Source organism: Perca flavescens, chromosome 5, assembly GCF_004354835.1.
Source record: "Perca flavescens isolate YP-PL-M2 chromosome 5, PFLA_1.0, whole genome shotgun sequence".
Taxonomy (NCBI): Eukaryota; Metazoa; Chordata; class Actinopteri; order Perciformes; family Percidae; genus Perca; species Perca flavescens.
The window spans coordinates 11790575-11818012 of record NC_041335.1 but is presented as its reverse complement, the minus strand read 5'-3'; the positions used below and the strand labels follow the sequence as shown (position 1 = coordinate 11818012).

General features: G+C 41.1%; 1 protein-coding gene across 1 annotated transcript in view; it reads left to right on the top strand.

The window, feature by feature from the left end:
- si:dkeyp-14d3.1 (transmembrane protein 132C) overlaps positions 1-24608 on the top strand; it is a 43685-nt gene extending 19077 nt beyond the window's left edge. Inside the window, exons 3-6 of the mRNA XM_028578475.1 lie at positions 9583-9791; positions 16202-16475; positions 19508-19699; positions 22981-24608. Of these exons, the coding sequence (XP_028434276.1) occupies positions 9583-9791; positions 16202-16475; positions 19508-19699; positions 22981-24150 (1845 nt within the window). The 3' untranslated portion in view covers positions 24151-24608. The remainder of the gene's footprint in view (positions 1-9582; positions 9792-16201; positions 16476-19507; positions 19700-22980) is intronic.
- Positions 24609-27438: the final 2830 nt, after the last annotated feature.

Here is a 27438-nt window from a genome sequence, read left to right as displayed (position 1 = left end):
AAATTGTGACAAAGTGCAATGGAAGCCGATGTAGAGGGTAAATCAAGATGTAGATGAAGCGTGTGACTTAAACGTCCACTTAGGCTTCACTGAAGAGGCGAAACAAAGCAGCAGGCGAAAACATTAGATCTGTGTTGAGCGATGAGGAGACTGTACAGTAACTTTCCTCAAATTAATACATGAAGCAAACACCATCATATTTTTTACGAGGTTTCCACCATTTGAAGTTTGACTGCTGCCCGTCATCGCGTTGTGTAATGACAGCCAACAATTTCCGTCACCAATGGGAATGCATGTTAATTTGCAATTTCTTTTGCAGATTTTTGGGGAAATTTGGTTGAATTACATTCATTTGACTGCCTAATATATTAGATTAATTCAGATTGAATTCATTAAAATACAAATAAATGTGACATTTAAAATGTGTGTAGTCACTTTACCGTAATAGACTGCTGGCAGTTTGCAAGTCCATCCTGTTTATTAGAGGAATATTAATTGCAATAACTAGTTAATATTAAATTGAACTGAAAAACAAACAGATCTGTGCATTTAATGACTGACACTATGCAGGTATTGTTTTACAGACACCGCATAAGAACTTATGTGAAAGCAATACTGGGAGTATTAAAAATGCGACAGATGAGAAGATTGTCTATGTTTAGCACATCTATATAAATCCTTCAGAAAGGATAAACAAACAGCACCAAACAACATGAAAGTGTGTGTTTGATGTGCAGTGACTGCTGCCAAGTATTCCTTTATTTTTAGAGCCCCTTTCAAACCCAGGGCACAAAGCACAACAGAGTCAAAAGTCCCTTACAGTGTTATAAAGTTGAGCCCTTTGCTCTCCAACACAATCCTAATGAATCCTTAATAATCTATAGAAAGATTCAATGATATACCCGAGAAAATCTGTCTTTGGTCTGTTTCTAAGTGACTGAGATGTTGCTCGGTGTAGAAACAGCCCCCTGCTGTGCCGATGGCTCCTTCCAATCCTGTTTCCAGTTTGAATCTGTCAACATCAGAAAGGAGAATGCAGCAAATCAAACTAAAGTAATATACACCAAAGAGCAATAGTGAAACAAAATCAAAAACTAAAATAGAGGAGGACATTTTGCCACATAGATCCACTTCATCATGTCTGATGCGTGAGCTATGGATGGTTAAGTTCCAGAGGGAAATTAAATTTGCAGTCAAAAAAAAGAAAAGAAAAAAGCCACAGCTCTCCCGCTGAGATCTCGAGGTCAAAGCATTCATCCTGTCAACTCACTGCTGCTCACTCAGGGAAGTTTTTCTCTAATCATAGCCTGCAATCACATATGTAAACATGACTAATTCATCTGATTTTGACCCAGGGAATTAGCGAGAAGTAAACACAGAATGACATTAAACCTGAATAATTAATCACTGTGCACATTAAATGATGCTTCTACTCACTGGTGGCCCTATAAATAGTAAAATAGTGAATTTGAATTAAATACCTCAGGTCACATGCTTTTTCTTTAAACCTCTTTGGGGATTTGTCTTGTTCAAACAAATTTTGTCTGACATTTATAGGCTGAAAAAAGGTTCGGCCTCCATTATTTTGCATGTGCATGTTGATCTTTCTGGATTAGTAGTTGAGACAGTTCAGTATAGGGCCAAGGCATAAAGCCAGGTTCAAAGCAACAGTTTGCTTTATTTGTAGTCATTTCTCAAAAGCATCATATGTCTTACAATTACATTCCAGGCTATGTTAGTGTTCTTTCTCTGACAGAAAGAGTCTTTGGATCAGAATGCAATCTGTTCCACTACTGTGATTCTGTTCAGCTTTACAGATTTCACACATAGCTTAAAGCTTGTTTTGTAACTTATTTATGAAATGTAAGTCATTTTTAATCATGAAATCAATGTGATTTATGAAATCAATGTGCTTCAAATTTGTTTGCATCATTTTTGTTTTTGTGTTGTTTGAGTCTGGAATAGAGGATTTTATATCCTGTACCAGAACATTTTTAAAAATTAAATAGAAGAACATTTCCAGATACATAACACATTTTGCAATATGCATCTCAGATCACATTTTCACTCACTATGAACACTACTGCTGTCATTATTAAACGTTTTGCCAAAATACGAAGCAATAACGTTGCGTCAGTGGGCTATTTACTAGCTAACCATCGCTAACCATCGCTAACCATCGCTGTGGAAAAATCCAGATCATAGACTGGACCTTAGAATAACATTACATGAAACAGGTGATTTAACGTCACCGCTAATTTTACATACAGTAAGTAAGGACATTTTTAAAGACTTAAAGCAGCAATAATCAATATCTTTATATTAACAATGGATCACATGGCTATGTGTGTGTGTGTGTGTGTGTGTGTGTGTGTGTGTGTGTGTGTGTGTGTGTGTGTGTGTGTGTGTGTGTGTGTGTGTGTGGGTTTGTGTCCCATTGTGAAACCATAAGTCAATGACGTCCTCATTTTAGTAGTTTAACGTGACTCATTTTAGGCCAATCCCAGATGTTTTACTAACCCTAATTAAGTATTTTTGTTGCCTAAACTTAACAAGTTCTGTGTCACAACATTAATTTTGTGTTTAAAGTCAGCCATTGGAAATTAACCTATTCTGTCATTTAGGTTTTAGTTCTCTCTTACCACTTTTATCAACGTTGTTTTTTTTTATTTTTAAAGGGGTGATAGAATGCAAAACTGATTTTACCTTGTCATAGTTGAAAAACAACAGTTTGGAGGGTAAGTAGGACATACATAGAACCTCAAAATCCCATTGACACCTCTTTCCTCTGCAAATCTCACAATTTGAAACTGCCTCTGAAAACGGGCAAATCTGAATGAAGCTAAAAGTTGACGTCAACTTCTCAACTCCTCCTTATTTGGCTCTACCTTCTATCTTTGTAACGCCCCAAAATTTACATAGGCCACTAACTGATCTGAGGTCAGTTAGTCTTTTAAATCTAGGTCGCGCAAATCTCTGAAATTTTATACATTGTTCATCTGCTGTTGCATTACTAAATTCACTTCTGAGACTTGTTTATGCGAGAAACTATATAAAACTCAAATATGGGCCATTTTACAAAAATGTATGGCTAATTGCAAATTTAGTACGACTGTTTTGGAGTTCAGGAGCTCCACAGTTTGCCGTGACAGCGGCGCAGTGCCTGCCCGGATCGCTGGCTTTCGGCCTGGACTGTCAGACCCCACTGCACGCTGGCTTGAGCTCTCTCAGGAGATACGGCCCAGAGAAAAGGAGTAGATATCGGACAATTGAGCGGGACATGTGGATTTGAATCAGTGGCACAGTGGTTCACGGTACGTTAACTTTTTTTTCCAACATGGATCCTCAGGGAACAGGGTCGAAAGCATGTGTGTGTGTGTGTGTGTGTGTGTGTGTGTGCACGACACACAGGAGGATGAATAGACTGTAACGAAACTCTGTATCTGGTGCTTTGTATAGTAAGATTAGTTGATGAGTTTATGTCGGGGCAGAAATCAAGTTTGATAGCAGGCATGCCTGGACATGTCTTTAGTTTGGAACATTAACAGACAGTGTGAGGAAAACTGCTGCTGAGGAAAAAAGGGATTTTGTGTATGTGTGTGTGTGTGTGTGTGTGTGTGTGTGTGTGGTGGCAGGGGGAGGGGGTTGGGGGACATGGGCACAGAGGGGAACGTGTGTGTCTCTGTGTGTATGCGTGCTAAGCTCAACCAATCAGCGTGCAGCTCATGTAAATATTCATGAGCAGACCATATAAGGCAGAAAAGCTCTTGTTTCAGTCCAGTCCCATTTAACAGGGTAGCATTAGGGCCAAAAAAACAGTAAAAGAGACATTTTCAGCCCAACTAATGTTACATATCCTATTAGGAGACCTTAAGGAACAGCGTGAAATACCCTATATAGCCATTCTATCACCCCTTTAAAAATGCTGATAAATAATAAAACCCATGGCCCGCAACCTGCCCAGCATCAAACAGCAAACAGATAATGTTAGCCACTAGCTAACTAGCTAAATAGCTAAACAAAAAAGGGGTTCTCCGTGTATTTAAAAAATAGATTTTAAGCGATTCTTGTCACCATTGGTTTGACATTTTGACAACCTGTTCACTGTATCTAACTTTGAATAAACATATGCTTGTAATATTTTGATATTTGAATTTATTCCTGTGAAGAAGTTCTATTTTGTGTGTGTGTGTGTGTGTGTGTGTGTGTGTGTGTGTGTGTGTGTGTGTGTGCGTGCGTGTGTGCGTGCGTGCGTGCGTGCGTGCGTGCGTGTGTGTGTGTGTGTGTGTGCGACTGTGTGGGCATCCATAGGTTGTTGGTCCATTTGCAGTGGAGATGATAGGTTTTACTTTATTAAACCTGCCCAGGGACTACAGATGGAAATGAGCTATTAGCTAAATCTGGTACAATTTATCTTTTTTGTTTTTTGAGATTAATGTGTTGTTGTATATGGTCTCTGATGTAAATACATTTAATAATCTAATTTGATCTAATCTAATCTTCCAGCAGTATGCAGCTGAATCAGGTCACCTCATATCAGCTTGAGGACAGCAAATTTCCAAGGGGAAAAACGACTGAGTCTTTAATAGTGCAAACAGACCAACGTTTCAACACTACTGTGTCTTAATCAAAGTCAAAATGGACAAAAACACAAGGCAAACACATATATTGTCAACCATAACCATATAACCAAAAATAGAGCTCAAAGAGAAAAAATGTTGAACTTCCTTCTGCCATGTTGACTGAAACATGACTCCAAATAAACGATTATGTTGCTCTGTAGCTGCTGGATGTGTAAATAGGCAACTGTTAGCTAACAACATCACCATATTGACTTAAAAGATGACTATAAGTCAATGTTGTGTTCAAAGTTTGCTCCAGTTGCGCCCAAGTGAGTTAAATATGAATTTTAAACACATTGTTTCTTCTGTCTGGTTCTTTAAGAAAGAAAGGTCCATACATTCACTTCATACTTCCATTTTCTGACATTAAGCAAATGCTTTAAAATTGTAGAAAAATGTATTTCAATTGCTCACATACACACACAAACACACACACACAAAGAACTTCAGCAGCACAAACACATTCCACAGTTACGTTATGAATTTCCAGAGCAAATCTTCCATCTCCTTATTAGTTGAACTTACTTAAGGTCTTGCCATGAGCGGTCTCTTCTAACCGCTGCTTCCACGGAGCATGGCTGTTAGAATATGTACAGACCTTCCCCTTGCATTGAAGTGAGTGCTGTACCTTATGCAGAGGAGTCTGAGCGGCTTAATTGCTTCTGTCAAGCCAACTTTGTGCACAAGCCCGAGACAGGCTCACCCCACCTTCCTGCTCGCTACTCCCATCGCTCATATCTTCCGTGGATTGTATCTGTCTGGTGAGTTGTTAATTTCCTGGGCTAGATCCAGAGACAGCCTTAATGTCATCTGTAAGTATTCTCCCGTTAGCTGCCTAATGCATCTGATTAATGTGGCAGGGGATCCTCCTGGACGTTCATGATACTTTGTGAATCAGAATGATGGAGAGTGTGTAATTTACAGAGACAGTCCCACTCTCAGTCTGCCGCAACATACATATTGATTTGGAGCTATTTCCCGCCAATCATACAGCACAGCAGGAAGGTGTAATGTGTTGGGAAGGCTGGGTGTCAGTTGCCATGTTTGCCATAATTGTTTCTGCTTTGATTGTTTGGGAATGGATCAAAGAAATGCCAGCCGGCAGTTTATTTGCCTGTCATGGGACATACTTTAGCAGAAGTGTATGTTAATAAATCCTAAACTGATTAACATGCTCTTTACCTACTATAAATAATGGATAACTAGGATAAACGTATTTGTTAGCAACACATCCATTTTATTACTCATCCATTTAATAATAATAATAATAACTTTATTTGTATAGCACCTTAAAAACAATAGTTTATAAAGTGCTTTGACAGAGGAAACAAAAGCACATACAAATCAATACATATGTATACACATCAAATCAATACACATACCCATACAGTATGTACACAGAATTGTAATAGGGAAAAAGGAAAGATGGGGCAGCTTTAAAGGGCAGAAAAAAAATCAATATTAAATACAATTAAATTAAAAGTTTTTAGGGCAAAAAGACAGACAGGATAGACAGAAAAGAGATAAGAAAGACAATAAGAAGACAATAAGAAAGACAATAAAAAAAGACGGCATGCCCTAAACGCAAGTCTATAAAATGTGTTTTAAAGTGCTCATATTATGCTCATCTTCAGGTTCATAATTGTATTTAGAGGTTGTACCAGAATCGGTTTACGTGGTTTAATTTTCAAAATACACTATATATTTGTTGTACTGCACATTGCTGGAGCTCCTCTTTTCACCCTGTGTGTTGAGCTCTTTGTTTTAGCTACAGCTTGAGACATCTCACTTCTGTTCAATCTTTGTTGAGAGTCGCACATGTGCAGTAGCTAGGTAAGGACTACTAGCCAGTCAGAAGCAGAGTATGAGGGCGTGCCATGCTAGCACATTGGCAAGCATTATAACATGTGTTACAAAGTGTGTAGTTGTCACGGAAGTAAAGGCTGGACTACAACAGAGCTGTTTGGAGAAGTTTGTGAACAGTGTTTTCTGGTGGAGGTGGTATATGCCTTTGGGGTGGACTTTGGGCTATTTTACTTTGTAAACCTATAATGTGCACAAAAAAAGATATATAACACAATAAAGGTAAGGGAAAAAGCCAAAAAGCATAATATGAGCACTTTAAGTAGTGAGTTAAAAGAAAGAAGTATCACTGTTGGATATGGTCAATGAACCATACGTGGAGCTCAATCAGGTGTGTGACTAGCCTGCGAGCTAATGCTAGTCCGGACAGGTTGCAGGGCCCCAACTTGTGAGAGAAGTCGGAGACGAAACGGGCTGTCAAAGGCACTTCAGTATCAGCCGACTGAGTGCAGCGAGAAAGAAAGAGCCGAACAATTGAGGGCTGATAAGGAGCAAGGACTCCTCTGACATCTTTATCAGTTCAAACACACTCTCACACTGGGAGCCCTGACGGAGGCCAATCTGCTCCATGACTGACTGTAGCCAGGGGAACGCCAAATGTTTAAAAGCTTCATTAAGCAACTCTGTCAGTCCCTGTTACATTGCAGTGTCATGCAGCATTAGTTCAAGAGCAAGGTCCTGCTATGTATGCTCTGTACTCTTTCTGTGCCGAAATAAACACAGAGCAACTATCCATTGATCCTGCGTGCGTCCACTTGAGAATGCAGGGCTTGTGCAGTCCTTAACAGAAGTAATCTGATGGTTGGCTGTAGCCTCGAAGGATGCCCTGCAGCTCGCTTTTCAGCTTTCTCACAGGGGTTTCCAGAGATTCTTGTGTGGTGCTCAGACAGGCATACAGACATAAAGTCCACTGCTTTTGTAAGCTTTTATTGGGTTGGAAATCTTTTTTGTACTATTTAAAAGTGGTACAAAGTGGCAAAGTGCATTTGAAATAAGTATAAATATCCTTGAAGTTTTATTTATTTTTCAGATCTAGTGTTCTGCAGGGGGGCGTGGAATTGAGTGGAGTGAAAATTTCCTTTTACTGGTAACTTGATTGTTGTTATATCTTTGGGGAAAATAATTCACTTTAATTCCGACAGCTTCACAGTCAGTTAAATAGCTGGGAGGCAAACGTTGTTAGCCGTTATGGTCCCATCTTTGATTTCAGAACTCGCTACACTCTCTGACAACATGTACAACAAGTAACATTAGAAGTGTTAAGATTAATAGTTTTAAATGTCTAGTTATTTCCTATTAACACAACTGGACTCATGAAAGAAAAGCAGCAAACCTTTTATTTTAAATGTGAGACAAAGACAGCCCTGAGTGAGCGGGAGCTGACGGTGACTCAGCACGTCTAGTGAGAATCGGAGTTTACGTTAAGCAGACGGGGCTAACTAGCTGTAATTACATCCTCCTAAATGTAGAATGCTATAAAGAGACAAATGTCCTCAATCCCTAACATAACCAATACTATGGCTTGTTGAAAAAGAGGAAAGAAAAAGTTATTTCTTTTTCAATATACTGGCCCTCAGATCTCAGTCAACCACTGGAAAAAACAAAAGCAAAGAAAGCAATTTGCCCAACGGAGACTCGAGGTGTTTCTTCTGAATTTAAAATTGAGAAAAACTAGTGCTTTTCAAATTGGAGTAGGCACCTCGATTTATTGAGGAACTGTGGAAGTACTCTTTAATATTACGCATATATTGAGGGAATGAAAACAAACCTTAAGTTTAATATGTTGCTGTGTGTCCATATTATATATGTATATATATATATATATATATATATATATATATATATATATATATATATATATACTTGCATCATAGACAGTTTGCACCCAAAGGGTTGCATATGATGTCTTGGATGTGATACCACACACTGGTTCTCTAGGAATGCCATTAGTTCTAGTACACAGTCCACATGAGGCTACAGAGTGTAAAATCAATGCAGCAAATCTCCAAATATTTGCTTTTGTTTTTTTTAAAAAAACAGCCAATTTTAGTTTCCACCCAAAGTCTCCTCTGCTGGCTTCACACTAGAGTGAATGTGTAGCGGAGGGACTGCGGGAGCTCACACAAAGCTATAGAATCTGTCACACATAAAGTTTTCTTCCTGGTCACAGAGGATATCCTGCCGCGACTTCGTGATTAATGGCTGTTTATGGTTTTATCTCGCTGTGGAGAAATAACTTGGAAGTAGAAAAAAAAGACATTTCCCCAGACCATCTACTTCCATCTGGTTCCAGCCATAGTAGTCTGCTATATGATGGGATCAATGCCCAGAAAAAAACAGGGTATCTCTTTTTTAGGACATATTGATTAATAACCTGTGTGTGTGTGTGTGTGTGTGTGTGTGTGTGTGTGTGTGTGTGTGTGTGTGTGTGTGTGTGTGTGTGTGTGTGTGTGTGTGTGTGTGTGTGTGTGTGTGTGTGTTTGTTTGTTTGTTGTGCTCGCATGGCCATATCATAAAGCTTTTAAAGAGACAGAGAGAGAGAGGATTCTGGGCATTAATCAAACGCTGGTACGAGTAAAGAAAGAAGCTTGAGTTGTTGGGAAGCTTCAAAGAAAGTGAGCCAAAGCAACAAAGAGTTGTGTCTTACGATAGCACAGATTTGGCCCACTCAGTCCTTTTGTAACGCAATTTATGAAACAGATGGTGTTGAGTTTGGTTTTATCAAGACTGCTCTCCTCTTACGAGTTTCCATCTGTTGGTTCCTCTCTTAGCTGGAGGCAGAACTATAATAGAAGAGCAGACCATGACCTGTTTTCCCTCAGGTTCAAAGATGTCCACGCTGTCCTCCCTCCCTCTTTTCCCGAGTGTGGAGCAGATACAGGACCTTTCATCTTGTTCAAAGTAGTTACAGGAATACTGCATCAGTGGGGAGCTAAGGAGTGTAAACCTTATAACCAACTTGGAGAGCCCGGGCTACACTGTACGCTGTACAGTATATTGCACTGTGTAATTCACTGTGTAGTCATCTAGTGCACACCGTCAGAAGAGCTCGACTTAAATGCCAACTCTCTTAATCCTTCCCTCTACTCTCACGCAGGTGTCAGAGAGGTGCGACTATGTTTTCGTGAACGGCAAGGAGATGAAGGGCAAGGTGAAGATGATGGTGAACTTCACCTACGGGTACCTGGGCGCACAGCTGGAGCTCAACGTGTGGATCCCCCGACTCCCCCTCCAGATTGAGGTGTCAGACACGGAGCTGAGCCAGATCAAAGGGTGGAGGGTACCCATCATGGCCGCCAGTCAGAGGTACAGCACTGCATGCGTCTGTGTGTTCCGCTCTCTTATTTAACACACATTTGTTATCTACAGTATAAATCTTCCTCATTAACGGACTCAATTATGAAGTATTGTGTAGCGTAAGCGCCATTTGTCTGAATTAGATTAACCCAGAGAAGTAGAAATAATAGGAAGGTATTTGTTTGACTAATTGGACGGACTATAAGTTGGCTCAGCTTATACTTTACATTTACTTGGTTTTTCTTTTTGCATAACATTCTGCTCATTTTATCACTTGAATTGTTTCAGCTGTGCAAAGTGTAATTCAAGCACATTTTCCAATTATCCAAGGAAACAGCATCAGGGTCATGCTGTAAATTTTAATTTGAGTGGATCCGAGTTAAATTTAAAAATGCACTCTGTTGAGTTTTTTCATTCTCCAACAATAGCAATGTGCATGTTGGCATCCCACCATGCATATCACCCAACAACAACAAACTTCTAATAAACATTTAACATCCTGAACTTCAATGTGACATAGGGCTCTGGCTATTATTTGTATTGCTTTGTTTGATTGTGTAATGCCATGTGTGGACGACGTGGTCCTATTGAAGGTCCAGGGTCCAGGGCCACAGTTTGCCACTGCATCCCATAAATGCTCACGATCAGAACCCTTTGTCTACTTTTGCAGCAGCACTAGTTTCATTTAAAATGCCTTTATTCCAGGTGATGAATTCGATCTCAATCATGGCAGCCTGAGATAAGATAATGATGAGACCGTGTGACCGAACACCACTCCACCTGTCTCCTGCCGACAGTTCTTTGGCCCGATAGCAAAATGGCTGACCAGTGCAATACGGCTTGTCATTACGACTGCCTTAAGGTGGCCTGCCATTTTGCCTCTTAGCCGTCAGTAGAACAGCACATTATTAGAGCTGCCTGGAGGTCAGACGTCTCCCCTGGGGCCTCTGCAACTGTTGAAATCCATCAATTGATGGAGCAGCTATCAGCCTACCTGCAGTAATTACTTCTGGAAATGCGATGAGGTTGGACTTGGACTTGGAGTCTTCCCACGCACCAGTGTGGCTACTCTAATTATCCCTGCTCCCCTCTTATTCTGAGTGACAGAGGTACAGCATTCGACTAAAGCCAGGGCTTGTCCAGGACGTTGCTTCCCCAGCTGTGCACTGGTACGCCTCTATCAGCGGGGACAACAGAGTCGCGTTGTCATTGTTGACACCGGCACCGCTGCTGATGGGCAGCAGACAGCTTTGTTTCTACCGGTCTTACACCCGCCTCTGTTTATCAGCGGATAACAGGCGTGGCTGTGCAAGTATACCCAGTGAGAATGGGCATCCGTCCACTGCCCATAAGCTTGAAAAGAACTGAGCCAATAGGCAACAATAGCAAGTGGCGGGACCTTCCTCTATCAACCAGGCTGTCAAGTTGGGGCCACACTGGCTGGGGAGGGGGTGGGGAAGGGGAGAGAGAGAAATGAGAAATAAACAGATATCAGGCCTGCAGGCTGGATAGTTGCAAAAGCCTCCTCACACAGTTTTTGACTGGCACTTCCTGTATGGCTCACCTCTTCCCTCCCTAAGCCCTGTCAAAACAGGGACAAGAAAAGCCTTCGCAGACAGCAATCCTAAATGTAGGCGTAGCACTCAGGCATGCACCACTCCTTTAACGCGTCTTTCAAGATATGTATATTAGAGAATCCTTTTTTCCTTCTTGTATCATAGCGGTTTTCAAAAATCTCTTGCAGTTACCGTTTAATGCTCAATTTTGAATGTTGTTTTTGTACTGAGTCGGCTGAAACTGTGTGTACCGAGTGTTCTCTTTCTACAGTAAAACAAACTTGAATTCCCTACAAAATTGAAAAAAATAAATGTAGAGCGTTGTCAGATAGAGCTGTATCTGTATATATAGAAGCAGCACTGCCTATTTCCGTCCAAATGACCCTAGTCATGTTACTGTAGCAGAAAATAAAATGAAGCGAAATGCGAAAAACAAATACAGCACACGATCCACGACGCACAACCAAAATAAGCATGACACACACACATTAATATGCAGCATCTCCTGTGAAGTCAGGAGTGAGCTTGAAAGTGAATGAGGCGGAAAGAAAAATTGCTTTGTGAAGCAGGTTGTTCTCTGTGCTGATTGTGATTTGTTTATTAGGTTAACCTTAGATTAGATTTTGAGATGGCGGCACAAGCACTGGCATATTAGATTTATACCGGAGCTAAAATGTTTGGACTTCACCATCAGCTTGTTTACTGCTGAATCCTTTACATCTAACTAATACCTGCATGTAGAAATGTCCTTATGGATATACAGTGTAAACGCTGATTCAGTCATATGTCAGTACAAACTCACATAACATCAATGACATGTGTCAACTCATTGGCCATGAATGTCAAATAACAAATTGTGTTTACGCTCAAAAATGCTCACAATATGATTCAAAAGGATTTAACCAAAGCAGTCAGCAGTGAGAAACTTTCAATTACTGCCGCTGGAATAATTGGAAGATGGTGACTGGAATCATTGGGCAGATGGTTTCCTCCTCTGCTTATAATATGTAAATGAGTGGGGAGAGAGTGCAGAGACAGGGATGTATGAAAGAAGAAGAGAAATGTTAAAGAAAAAAATGTAATACAAAATGGATTCTTAAACACAAATTCATGAGTCACCAACCTTGTTAGTCAGGTGGAATGAAGGATGTATCTGAGGAAGTGCTACATTTTATGCAGAAGGCTGCTCTTTTGTTTATATGTGAATTCGAAGGCTGGCCTTTAATTAGCCATTGTGGACTGAGGTAACCCAGGGAGGAAGCTCCATGCATTTCATAAGATAAAGATATTATTGACCAGAAGGACTCAAATAACCCCATCCTCGCCGGGGAGCTCGGTACAGTGATCCATTTCTTTGTGGAAAATGACATACAAATCACAAGTGGAGGCGTTAGCATTCATGAATATGCATTAAATGTGTCATCTAGGGTCTTAGGCACAACTGATCTGCTATTATAATCTAGTGTTACAAGCGTTTCTAAAATAGAAAATGAAACATTTAAAATACAATTCAAAATACAAAACACACATTCATCCAAGTCTGGTATAGTCTTCCTGTAGTCTGCTCTTACAACTACAATAAATCTGCCCGTGTTCTTACTGTAATCATGAATCTGAATTTCTTTCCGTTCCCATCTGGACCATGCTCGCCCATGCTAGCATTAGTATTAAAGAAAATATAAAGATTTTGTCAATCAACTTTTTACTATTAGTAATGGGATCCTACATGGTCACACTATTTTCTGCTCATTTCACATTTGAGATTCCTGTTTTCCTTTTCTCTCTTGGCTCTTCTCACTGGGCGGGACTTAGAGTAGAAACACATTTCTGTGCACCAATTAGCATTTCATATTTGAATCAAAATCTGATGAATGGGTTGTTTGGTCACTGTTTCTGATCAAACCACACTCACACAGTCCTGATGAAGCACATTATCTGTATTTATTTTAAATTTGATTGTTGCTTATTCAGACATGAATATTGAATGCTATAGAGCAAAATATATGAAGTTGTCAGGGGCTTACACGACACAATAATAGTAGTATAAGTGTGTCCGAAACACATTTACGGTTTGAATTGGCGATATTGTCTCATGGCTGGATCACTTGTTGAATCCCAGAGGTTTTCTTACCTACAATATCTAAAGTGAAATCCTTTTCTCTGTCTTTCAGTTGCATGTAAAATCTGTCCTGCCAGCGGTTGTAAGCCCTTAACTCCAAATCCCACTGTATGCTCGGCTTTTCTCTGGTGCGTGCAGCTAACATCTTTATTCCCGCTGCTTCGCGTGCAGCCAGATTTCTCAGGGGATTCAAACAGAAAAGAGACCAGCAGAGCAGATAATCACGAGAAAAACAGTTTAAGAGATTCATTTATTTTCTTCTCCCCTTCATCATGATCACAACCTTTGCTTGTGTGGGTGTGTGTGAGAGAGAAAGACAGCGACAAGTCTACAGTGCAGTATATGACTAGTAGTTGTGTTGACAAGGCACTTTTCCTGTTTGAAAGTGTCCCAACTGTGCCCCAATGTAAGGCTGAAGAGCTGTAACAGCATTTATATTCTCCCAGATCAGCCGTTCAGACATTGCTTTCTCAACATCTTATCGTGCTTCATCTGTTGTTTGTTGAAGCAAAAGAAAAAAAAACGGTTATGGACAAAATCGAATGATATTGAAGCTGTATTGTTACCATTTAAACCCAGTTTGTTATACTCAAGGCAATTTTCCTGGTGTGAAAGCGCTGAGCCTCTGTTGGCTGATTTGTTGCCTGAAGTAATCAAATTAGATTTGCTAGCAACAGAGCAATAAGGGAAGCTATTAAGTAAAGCAGTAAGGAGGTGTATGCACATTCACAACCCTTGACCAGGTGCTCCAAAATGGTGAAGGAGAGACAGTGAGAAAGAAAAATTATAGCCATACGCTGGAGTGATTCTCCCTTTGTGGTTTAATCCCCAACATTGCATAGTTACTTGATGTCCGTGTGCTAAACATCCGTGTGTGCGTGTGTGTGTGTGTGTGTGTGTGTGTGTTTGACAGAGATCAGTTTAAGTTAAATGCTGTGTAAAATACCACAAACCACACATCAATGCAGAGTGCAGAGCTGATGCTTTCTCTTCTATTAAAGTGCTCATATCATGCTTTTTGGCTTTTCCCCTTTCCTTTATTGTGTTATATATCTTTTTGTGTACGTTATAGGTTTACAAAGTGAAAAAGCCCAAAGTCCAACCCAAAGGGACTTACCATCGTCCAGAGAAAACACTGTTCACAAACTGCTCCAAACAGCTCTATTGTAGTCCAGCCTTAACTTCTGTGACAAACGAGCGTCACTTTGTAACACATGTTATAATGCTCACCTAGCTGCTAGCGTGGCACGCCCTCATACTCTGCTTCTGACTGGCTAGTAGTCCTTACCTAGGTACTGTCATGGCACGCCCTCATACTCTGCTTCTGACTGGCTAGTAGTCCTTACCTAGCTACTGCGCATGTGCGACTCCCAACAAAGATGGAATAGAAGTGAGATGACTCACTCTGTAGCTACACAGGGTGAAAAGAGGAGCTCTGCAGCAATGTGCAGTGCAACAAAAATATGGTGTTTTTTAAATCTAAACCACATAAACCTATTCTCGTACAACCTCTAAATACAATTATGAACCTGAAAATGAGCATAATATGAGCACTTTAAAGGTGCAATATGTAATACTGACCACTAGTTTTTAAAATAGGTACTGCAGTACAAATTTAAAATGCTGGAGAGAGTCGTCTCCCCAGCCCCCTCCTCCCCAGAAGTCTCGTTGGTTGCCAGGCTGAAACCGGAGCATCCAACAATTTTGCTAGATGCTTGTCTCACATAGCCAGACATTACTCGGTGTTACACAGCGGAGTAGCTAACATTAGATGCTGGCTATATTGACAGTCATAAAAGCCCGTGCTCACGCGGAGCTCTGTACTCAACTGACAGACACACTTCCTCGGCTTAGAAACCGCTAAAAATAACACTACCTTCCCGTCCTCTCCACGCGACTGAAGTACACACTTTATTGGCTTTGAATTACGGCAACAATCGCTAAACTCATCTTATCTATATACTGTACTCGCACATCATCGAAGTGAATGGAGCGATTGATAGAAAATGTATATATTCTTGTGTGTGTCATTAAACCTTAGAACATGGTGAACTGAACACTGCTTTGTGTCACTGAGCGCTCGCAACTGCTTTCAGAATCAACTCACAGAGTAGAGGATAGCATACAAACCACAAAACAATTGTGATGGCATTGTTTCATAATAACTATTTTTGTATTTAGAAATACACTATGCACATATGTCACAATTATTTCAGATTCTGCCTTTGGCAGACTTTTATATAATAATCACCAAAGTACATATAATTACATTATTTAATGTGATGAAGCTTTGGTACAGGTGAACTTTCTATAATGTTTTAATCAAAGTAGCAGGCATAATAAACAAGACTAAGACTACAGCGATGCTCAAAGTGATAATGCTAAAATGCACATTTGTAGCAGGTATAATAATTTCCATGTTCACCTTCTCAGTTTAGCATGTTTAGCATGTGCTGAGATTTGATAATAAGCACTAAACACATAGCACAGCTGAGGCTGATGTGGATGTCATTAATGTTTTGCAGGTATTGGGCAAATTAAAAATGGACTTGTAGTAGTGCTAGATGAAAAGTCAGAGGATCACCAACATTATCTGGATTTATTCTATGGGGACCATGAATGTCTGCACTAAAGTGTCTTGGAAATCAATCTGAAATCCCATCTCTAGAGCCACACACGTTAAAAAGAATATTCAAGTTGCCTTTAGTTTGCGCATCTGATCTGATTAATTTTTTTATTGCCAGGACCACACGGGACAGCGAGGACGAGGATGATGAAGACAGGCGAGGACGAAGCTGCACCCTGCAGTACCAGCATGCCATTGTCAGAGTCCTGACCCATTTTGTAGCTGAGTCAGCTGATCCTCGTGGTCAGACCAGCTTCATGCTGGGAACTGATTGGCAGGTGGACATCACAGAGCTGGTGTGGGACTTCCTGAAGGTAGAGGACCCCCAGATTGCACGGCTCCTGGACAGGAGGATACTGGTGGGACTTGACATGGGGATGACCACTATCCAGGTAGGCCATGAGTTAGCTTTAAAGTGAACTGCATACCAGTTTCATGTGTAGCATTCAGAAATGTCACAGGTACAGTTAAAGAATAATTACAGTTTATTACAGCTAGGATCTTATTTTCATAGCTTTGGACTAGGTCTGGGCAATATATGTGTATTATATCGATAGATGAGGCTAGATATCGTCTTAAATTTTGGATATCGTAATATGACACAAGTGCTGTCTTTTCCTGGTTTTAAAGGCTACATTATAGTAAAACTATGTAATTTTCTGAACTTATCAGACTGTACTAGTTGTTCTATTATTTGCCTTTAACCACTTAGTCATTACATTACTGATGATTATTTATCAAAAATATCATTGTGTAAATATTTTGTGAAAGCACCTATAGTCAAACCTACAATATCGTCGCAGTATCGATATTAAGGTCTTTGGTCAAAAATATTGTGATATTTGATGTTCTCCATATCTACTTTGGACATAATGTTTTACTACTATTAGTAATGATACAGATGTATTCACCATGTTACCCCCAACCGGCACTGTCAGACAACCACCCACCAAGAGCCTGGGTCTATTTGAGGTTTCTGCCTAAAAGGAAGTTTTCCTCGCCACTGTTGCACTAAATGCTTGCTCTTGGGGGAATTATTGGAATTGGTGGGTCTTTGTAAATTATAGAGTGTGGTCTAGACCTACTCTATCTGTAAAGTGTCTTGAGATAACTCTTGTTATGATGTGATAGTATAAATAAAATTGAAGTGAATTGTTAGTTGTTGAAATCTGGGAATGCGGCAACATTGCTAAAAATGACACTGGATACGATATTCAGTCAGTCAGAGAGGTCGTAAACAAACCCTCAGGTTAGCCAAATCGTATTATGATCAGGGGCGTCGGACTGGGGGGGAAAAGGGGACTGAGTACCCAGAGCCCTCATGTGAGGAGGGCCCAAAAAGATGCTAGAATGAATAGCTGTGGATGCGGGGAGGGGCCCATAGAAAATGCCTTTCTACAGGGCCCAGAATTTTGTGCTACGCCCCTGATTATGATTACCTAAATTATACATGCAAAGATGTATTAAAGTATGCAGGCCGACTTCGTGGTTCAACCTTTTACCCACTGTACTTTTTTTTTTAAATCAACTAAGTGTGTGACTTGTAGGCCTATATAGTGTTGGGTAGTTTAAATTTATAATAAAACATCGTATTTGTATGTGTTTTGTGTGCAAAAATCTTAATTTGTAAAGTAACTAGTACACTAAAGCTGTCGGATGAATGTAGTGGAGTAAAAAGTACAATATTTCCCTCTCAAATGTAGCGCAGTTGAAGTAGAAAGTAGCATGAAAAGAAAAGACTTGAGTAAAGTACAAGTACCTTCAATTTGTACTTAAGTACAATACTTGAGTAAATGTACTTAGTTACATTCCACCACTGAGTGCTAGTCATTTTAACATTCCACTTGTGTGTGTTCTACCATCTGCCATTGCGAGAATCTCTTAAAGCTCACATTTGTGCTGGAATATGGGTGGCTGCTTCTTCCTATTCTAGAAATTTCTCCCAAGGTCCGATGACGGAAAATGCAGTGCAGAGGGCACTTGAGGCTGCCAATGTTCTTGGCAAAGGTCTGTTTTAGTAATTACAGAATACAATGTGGCAATTATTTTAATGTCTCAAAACTAATGCGGTGGTAATGATTTCACTACTGTCAAAGTATCATCAAATTGGGATCATTCAAATTATTTGAAATCTGATATTAAACAAAATATATGAACGCCAGATGTATTTGTGTGCTGTCAACACAGACACATGTTAATACATAGTATACTGTAGGAACATGAACATATGGTTTATTCCAGGGACAATAACAGATGGCTGTCGTTGCTGCGGTTTGACTAGTGCCTCTTTTTTGTCTGGTGCACACAGGTGCTTACCAGTGTGTACTGTGGGCTCTCAGCAGTGAGTGGGTCCTCCCCCTCAGCCCTTTGGTTTGTCATGCTTTTTCTGGATAACTGGATGAATATGAGACGTCTGTGTGATTGGAATCTGCTCCCTGGCGTCGAGGACTCATCTGTCTGCCTGTGCGCAGACGTGTATTCACCTTCGCGGAAACATCCACGCTCTCACACGAACGAGCACTAACCGGAAAACATGACGAGCGCGAAGGTCTGACAGCTGTTGACTACCTGTGCCACGCGCCGCACAGACTGATGCACAAGGAGACGTTTATAAAGATATGCATGCAGAGAAAGTCATACATACCACACATGGCATTCATCATCAATACAGTAAGACTTCCTGTTTCTGAATTGGGGTTAAAGTGTTCCTTTCCTCTGGATCAATCAAAGGGAATGGCTTCTTACCTGCAGGAGGAATGGGGCTTGGATGGCAGCCGAGTCCAGTTCTTGTTTGATCTACACAGCCTTAGTAAAGAAATAAAATAAAAAGGCAGGTTTTGCATATTGCGCAGGAGCTTGTGAGCTTTTTATGTTAGATCAAACATTCGGGAAGACATTTTCTTAAATCACATACAGTATAACTCGTGGTAATCAGATTTTTTTTTTTTCCTTGTCTGTGACATCTTCACTACTAAGTGCTCATTGATGTGATGTTTTTGCATTCCACCTGCCAGGAATCCCTTGTCAATCAAGCAGCGTGACCAGTGTTGACTTTTTTTCTGCTTGTTTCTCATCAATTTTCTGTTGATGAAGTTTCTGTTGTTATTTTTACTCTTTTTCTCAGTTCAGCTTCGGTTGCTGTTGCTGCTGATTTCTCCTAGGAAAGACCTCCCCAACCCTGGGTGTTTGGAGCAGGAAATTCAAATTTCATGAACAGGCTATACAATAGGTCGAGTCACTATTGCAGAGTAGCACAGCTGTAATTGATTGTACCAGAATGTCACAGGTTATTGCTCGACTATTTCAGGGGGAATGTTGTGGGAATGTGTTCTTCATCTTTTCCTTTTTAAAATTCCTGTAATGCCACTGTCTGTAATCTTTTTTCTTCTCTTTTCTGTCTTCACTGTCTCTTGCCCTTCCCCAGGTGTTGTCTCCGTTGTCAGACTCAATCCTGGCAGAGAAGACTATCACAGTGGTGGATGACAAAGTGACCATCACAGAGTTGGGGGTCCAGCTGGTGACGGGCCTCTCTATGAGCCTGCAGCTCAGTCCCGGAAGCAACAGAGCCATCCTGGCTACCACCACCACGCAGGAGATTCTGCAGAGCCCCAAACAGGTCAGGATGCTTCAACGATTAGTTGATTAATTGAGTCATCTATCGACAGGAATCTAATCAGTGACTTTTTTGATGCTTGATTAATCGATTTAGTCATCTTTCAAGCAAAGATTCCAAACACTTGCTGGTTCCAGCTTCTGAAATGTGATGATTTGCTGCTTTTCTTTGTTATATCTGATAAAAAACTGAATCTCTGTATATTCTGGGGTGTTGGTCAAACAGAACAAGCAATTTAATCATCATCTTCAGATAACTTTAGGCTGCATTTCTCACAATTTCTTTGTCATTTTATATACCAAACAATTAATCGATTAATTGAGGAGATAATCAGCAGGTTAATGGATAGTGAATATAATTGCTGCAGCCCTGTACATAAGAGACATGAAGTAAAGTGTGATATAAACCAGTATACCAGTAATTATTTGCAAACACTATTTAGCCAGGTCTGATTAAGACAGATAATGATGATAGTGAGTTTTACTCCAGTAATTCCTCCTAGCATATTTAATTATTCATCAATGGTCTGATGGCCATTTAATGAAAGACAGACATTTATATTATCTACTGAAGCCCAAAAAAAGTGCATTCTGCAGCACTGCCCTACAAAGCCAAAGAGCAATATCAGCAAAAACGCCAAACTGAGAAAAACAGCTTTTTGTGTTTTTCTTACACCAAATATAAGCATCCAATTAAATTTAACAACAAAGGGTACAATTAGATAGATCAAAGGGAGGTGAATATTAAACATTTAGTTTTTTGACAGTCAGGCAAAATTTCGTAGTTTTATAGGCTATACTGCGCTTTGCCTTTGCATTACTGCGTATACTTACATGGCTATACAATAACATATAGCAGTAAGTGTAGCAAGTGATCATAATGACTTGTTTATATCATAAATCAAATCAAATAATGTATTGAGGAGGCACATTTTCTACAGATTTGCTGCTTGATGCCTTAACAATGGCACAACTCTGTCATTTATAAAAATGTATGTAAACATATATGAACAAAATCAATTGGGTATTCTTGTAGACCTTCATGTCAAGCAATATTGCATTGCTGCACACCAAAACCTTTGCACACTGCTGCTTATAGTATTGTCAAGGTACAGTATATGTTAATTATTACCAAACTATTACTATTATATTATATTTATTTATATAATATTTATTATATTATATATACTGACATTATATAACAAACAAAAAACACAAGCGTTATTAGATTCATATATTTTAATTGTATCACAAAAGTGCTGTCTTTTATGGCAATCATTAACGTATTGCTTTTATTTCAGTTTGGGAATAGGTTTTCACATGTAATTACAAACAGTTTAAGTTTAATCATTCAGGGAATGAACTCCTCCCCTTGAGTCTGGGCCGGGGGCGGGGGAGACGTCTCTCTCCAGTATTTTAAATTTGTACTGCAGTAACTTTTTTTAAACACTAGCTGTCCGTATTACACGTTAATTTTGACCTTTTTAAGCTCATTTCTCTAAGGTATTCCCCAAGGTATCGTTGCTATCCCAATGCTGTAAAAAAGCTAATGCTAGCTAGAGAGAGCTAAACAGACACAACTGACAAAAAAAAGGGTTAAGAGGTTTAAAACTTACCAATTTTGGGTGCCTTGTTGTTTAAGGCAAGTTTCACCAGCATTTTTCCACGTAAAAGTGAAGCCATTTTGACAGTTCCTTTCTTCTCTGAGAGAGGTTTTTATAGCATACAGTAACTGTATGCTATAAAACCGGACTCATGCCACTTAGCTAGTTGCAACAATGTTCATACTGATACAAAGGCAAACTGCAGTATCATAGTGAAACCAAGGCAGACTGCAGTACGGGCAGATACTGCATTCTGCCTTGGTTTCACTCTACTTTTCTATACAAACTGCAAACTAAAAATGTAAATTTATATAAGAAATTTATTAGGTAGCCATATGAAATTTTAACAGATTGAAGAGCAGATCCTCCACTTGGTATTTGTGCAATAAAAATGTTTTTTTGAAAAATTGGAGATACTGCTCTTAGCCTTTGTAGGGCAGAGCTTTGATTACCATGCATTTCAAAACAAAAGACTTCCTTCCCAATTTCATTTCACACCCTCAAGGTCCTTGAATGAGCAATGTTCCAATCAAAGAAAGCCATGAGTGTGCATGTGCTCGTGTACAATTTTCTATTTGTTTGTTCCACACCATCCCTAACCCTCTTAACTCCCAAGGCCTGAAAGCAAGAGTGTGAAAGAATGTGTTTCCTTGGGCAGCTAATGGAAACGGGAGCTTAATCTCAGAGCAAGCAAAAGCAACACCACGGCTTCCGCTCTAAAATATGACTTACAGCCCAAACTTTCATATTTTGCTTCCCTTACTCATGTGCCCTGCCTATTGTCATTGGGGCCCCTTTGATCTGCCCATCAAGCCCACTCACAAGTTCTCTGGAATGCTCCTTTACATTCCTCGCTCTTCCTCCAAGGAAGGAAGGATGGGAAGGCCATTGTCTACACTATCTCCCCACACAAACTATGAAAATAAGCAGGCAGCGCTGCACTGTAAGTCCTCTGGTGTCAGTAATTAGGGAGCATTGACAAACCGCTGCAGGGATCTACTTGTGTGCCTTTGGGGATTTGTCCTTAGGCAACATTAAAAGGCAAATTCGGAAATTAAAGTAGGAGAAGGCATAAGATGCCTATGTATGGCAAATCCTCACTCGCATGAACAATGTTTTATGTTACTATTTGATCTTTTCCGCCTTATCTTTTAATCTACATCCCCTCTTAGTTTAGAGAGTAGCCGCTGAGATAGCAGAACCACGCGACTTACTAAGCTTGTACTGGACTTACAATGTTTTCCACAATTAGAAAGCTCTATAGATATTGTTAGTGGATGTGGTGCATTGACAAAAGGAACCTTCAATGCAAATAATCATTGTGTGTCTCATGTTTACCAATTCAGTGCACTCCTGAGAGTAAAAGCCTGTGGCAACAAGCAATGGCATAGCACAGAGTACCTGGACAACATCTGGTTAAAGCTCCAACTACCCAACAAAGACGCCTTGCTATTTCATAATAATTTCCCCGCTAATACAATAAAAGCAATTTGGTCTGTTCCCTTTTGTTTCCATGAAATGAGGCTAGATGCAGTACTTTTCCGCTATTATTTCCATTTCTTTGTTATTACAAAAGCACAACATGTTTATCTATGTATCACTGCCTACTTATTTTCTCTCTCTCTCTCTCTCTCTCTCTCTCTCTCTCTTTGCATATTGTTGTTTGTGTGTGTTCTCACAGGAGGCCTTGATCAGCGCCTGGCTACAGTTCAGCGACGGCTCTGTGGCTCCTCTAGACCTGTATAATCCCGACTTTTTTGTCCTGACGGCCATCTCCCTAGATGAGGAAATAGTAACAGTGCAGCAGAACCCCTCGTGGAAATGGCCTGTCATTGTGACGGAGGCAGAGGGCCAAGGCCTGCTGGTCAGGGTGGAAATGACTGTTTGCGAGGTCTGCCAGAAGTTCAAGCGCCGCAGCATCCTGGCGGCGGGGAACTGTAACGTCAGGGTGAAGTTTGGTCACGGTGACAGCTCAAGGGGAGGGATCAGCGACTACGGCCCCGATGGAGACGATATGGAGAACAAAGGCAGGCTCTCCCCCTCCCAGGACAGGACCGGCCCGGACACCCACTACTATGGCAGCTCCATCTCTGACATGGAGGACGGGGTGTTAAGGAGAGCCACCACAACTAGAAGCGCAATAATGCGCAGACCCAATGGGGATAAACTCTCCAATGACGGTAATCAGAACATGCCGGTTGACTTTGCTGACTTCCCCGCACAAGTGGACCTCCCCCGTGGCCGCAACATGGACGACGACCTCATTCAGACAGCTCGCGGGCTCACTGACCTGGAGATCGGCATGTACGCCCTGCTGGGGGTCTTCTGTCTTGCCATCCTCGTCTTTCTCATCAACTGCATCTCCTATACCCTGAAATACCGCCACAAGGAGCTCTCGATCGAGGGCCAGGAAAACCTGAACCACGCCCACGATTGGGTGTGGCTGGGGAACGAGGCGGAGCTGCTGGAGAGCCAAATCAGCCTGTCGCCGCAGCAGGAGGAACAGACCTCCATGATGGACTCGAGCAGCGGGCTCGAGGAAGGCAGCCACTTGCTGAACGGAGGCTCGGCCCAGAAGAACGTGCAGGGCCAAGTGCACCGGGCGGCAGACACAGGGTGCATAGCCAAGGACAGCAAAGGAGACTCCCCCACCACCAAGAGGAAGCGGGTCAAGTTTACCACGTTCACCACCATCCCCTCGGACAGTAGCTACCCCACTGTTAACACACTGACGGGAAGCCGCAGCCAGGACATTAAGTGGGTGTGCCAAGACGTGGAGCTGGGAGACTCCAAGGAGCTGCGCAATTACATGGAAAGGTTAAATGACAGTGCTTTAAAAGAGGTGGCATAATGTACTGTGTGCCCTTGTAACAAACTCACCCTTATGCCTTTCAGAGGAAAGTGGGTCTGGACAGAAAACCGGGCCTGGAAATTGACTTTAGAATCACCCCAAACTGCCAAAGGGTCATTAAAGGAAAGAGGATTGTCATGATTCCACAAGTGACTGATGATGTATTACTCATGAAAGACATGTCAATAACTGAGGACGGCAGGTGGTTCTTTTTTTTTTTTCATTTGTTAATCAGATGATTGCCTTTTTATCATCATTTTATTAGTGCAGGGTTTAGATAGAATGAACCTGGGACTGATCTGCAGCGACTATGTGTAACGTGTAGATTTTAAAAGGAACAGTAACACGACTAGATAGATGTTCTGAATGTGAGTGTACATTAAATGGTTTTGGGAAGTTTTGTAACATTTTGGATATTAATTTCTTACGCCATATCCTTATTCTGTGGAAGAGTTCTGGAAAGGCCAAAGTAGCAACAGGAAATGTTTGCATGTTGATGAAAAAAAAAAAAAAAAAAGGCACAACTCTCCGGTTCATTCTCATCCTCCTTAACACGGCAGAAGACCTGTTATGTATATACCGAACAGTCTCCAAAGCATTGTATTGTTGCTCTGTACATTGTATTTTCATAACATTTAAGAAATACACAACAATGTCAATAGCGTGTATCAGCTTTTATTGACCGCAGCATCATAAGGCCATTCATTTCTCAAATCCTAAGTACAACTGAGGAATGTGTTTGAGGAAAGGGGACCCAATTACACATTCATTCTTGTATCAAGAGTATTCCATGAGATGTAATTTACCCACAAGCCACAACACATTCTGCTCTACTTTAATGCTGGTGTCAATTAATACTCTCATCTCATGCATTAGAACTCTATACCCTAACATGACAGCCAGTGTATCCATGTAAGGGGCTTTTAAACTAAATGGCTGGACTGCATGGTAATGTGACATTTCCTACTGCCAGCCCCAACTTTAACGTTTTGTCAGCAAATTAAGGTCTCGTTAACCTCTGTCCCATGGCGTCTGGGAAAAGCATACTGATGGACAAACTAAGGATGAAATGTGCTCTCCACCTCTCGGGCGGAGTGTGGATACAAAGAGGGATAATTACAGGCAAGGTGGGAAGTGTTTTCTTTTTTTGGAAATGGATCTTTTATCATTATTATAAATGCATTATAAATGCACAAATAATAATCACCCTGGAAACGTCCTAAACAAAGGTAGGTCAGTGAATGTTATTACCATCAAAGTGGTGTTGGCTGATTGCGTTTTTTTTTTTTGTTATTATTTTCCATCAAGCAGAGAAATGTTCACATTATATTAACTGTTGCTGCAGTGTGGATCAGATTGTTAATCAGCGACTGTATTAGCTTGGCATAAAGGATGTGAGACACTCAGGCAAACGGTAGCACTACCTCGAGTGTAATTAGGGGATGCCATTTAGGCCCCGTCCACACGTACCAAACAAGGGGGTAAGCTTCGCTTCAGAACGCGAACCTCCGATGTATCTCACATTATGGCTCCGTAGCAGACGCTTTTATAAAAATAAGCTAACGATTGTGTCATAACCAAGTGACTTACTGTCGCACAGTAGAGGAATTACTATTAGTTACATTTATAGCTGTTTCTGCTACAGAAATTCACCAAAAAACGGAGAAGAAGAGCATAGTCACTTCCACTTCCCATCATAACATGACTAGCTAGATTATAATTTTCTCTTAATACATCCGTGGACTATAATAACTTTCACCACTGCTCATTTTATAAAGGCCGCCGCAAGAAAATGTGTCTTTGTTTACGTTGTATAATGTGCTGTTGGATTGCTTTTTATTTTGCATAATTGCAGCGCGCTAGCAGCGAGCTAACGTTAGCGCGCTAACGTTCACTAGCTCTAACATCGGCAGTCAAACAAACATCAATGATCCATGAATGATGTCTTTTTAATAATCTATACGTTTTTCTTGCAGTAGCCTTCTACAATAAACCGTGGTAAAAATTACTATAATCCGTTCAAGGAGTTGATAAGCAGACAGATTAGCTAGCTAGTTGATAAGTCATCTACTTCCACTTTATAAACAGATAGCCATAGCAGCTAACGTTAACGTTACTTCGCTGCTGGAGCGGTCAGCTACTTTAGCGATGTTTAACGTTGGCTACATAACGTTAGCAATATATCTTGTCATTCTCGTTTGGCTCTCTGTGAAGGCGGTCGCATTTTCTCCCTCTCCTCCCGTTGCCTACCCTGCTTTGCTCTCTCGTCTAGTCTTTGTCTCTGGGTACTTCTAGAGTCTCTCTCTCGGCACGGCTCCTAAACTACGAATTATGGATTTGATCAACTGGTCTCTCAGCGCAATTGACGCCATCTTCTCGACGAAAAGCTCGGGTTCGGGGGAACCTGTCTGCCCTGCCGGGATCTTCGCAGCTGGCTACACGATGGACGCGTGGGAGAGGTGGCGGGTCGTGTGTCTGGCGGTTCTTTCCGTGGAGGACATTGAAGATATTTACCTATTCGGAACCATGATAACAGGTCTTTTGCTGATTGGCTCAGGCACTGCCCTGGTTTATCGAGAAATTAAGAAGAAGACGGGAACCGAGCAAAATACCAGGCTGCCCGTCATGGTTGAAGCCGTGGGCAGAGCTGTCGGAACTCAAATTGTGACTTTGACTACCATGAGCCACAAATTGGATACTATGATCACCATGGGCCAAAAATTGGATACCATCTTGGAGAGACTGTCAGCTCTGGATAGGCTGGACAACATCTTGGGGAAACTCACGGTTTTGGCAAGGAAATTTGATCGATACGGAGACCAGAGGGGACATTTCAGAGAAGTCGAGAGTGACTAACTGCGGCTCCTGGCCCTAAGACAAAACAAATTCCAATCTTATCTTTTTCGGCTCCCTGAACCAGCGCTGGCCTTGGCCGAGGCCGGTGTTCCCTACCCGATTCCCACAGACACCTGTTGATTGTTGACTCGGACTGGGTCCTGTTTCAAGGCTGACTCCATGGCAACCGGCTGTGTATCGCAATGACAATCGTGCGGACTGAGAAAACCAGATTACGGGGGCCAGACGTAGCTTGACTACTCAGGCCTACATACACACAAACTCTTACATATATACAGATATGCAATCACCCCCCACCCCCAATCCAGCACCTTCACCGCTTCTACCCCCAGAGAGGCGGGCAGGTCTGTGACCAGCGCCTTTGTTTGGCTGCAGGACCAGATGTCTGCTTGCCTGTGCTGGACTACCTGCACCCCACCCCCCATCCCCCAT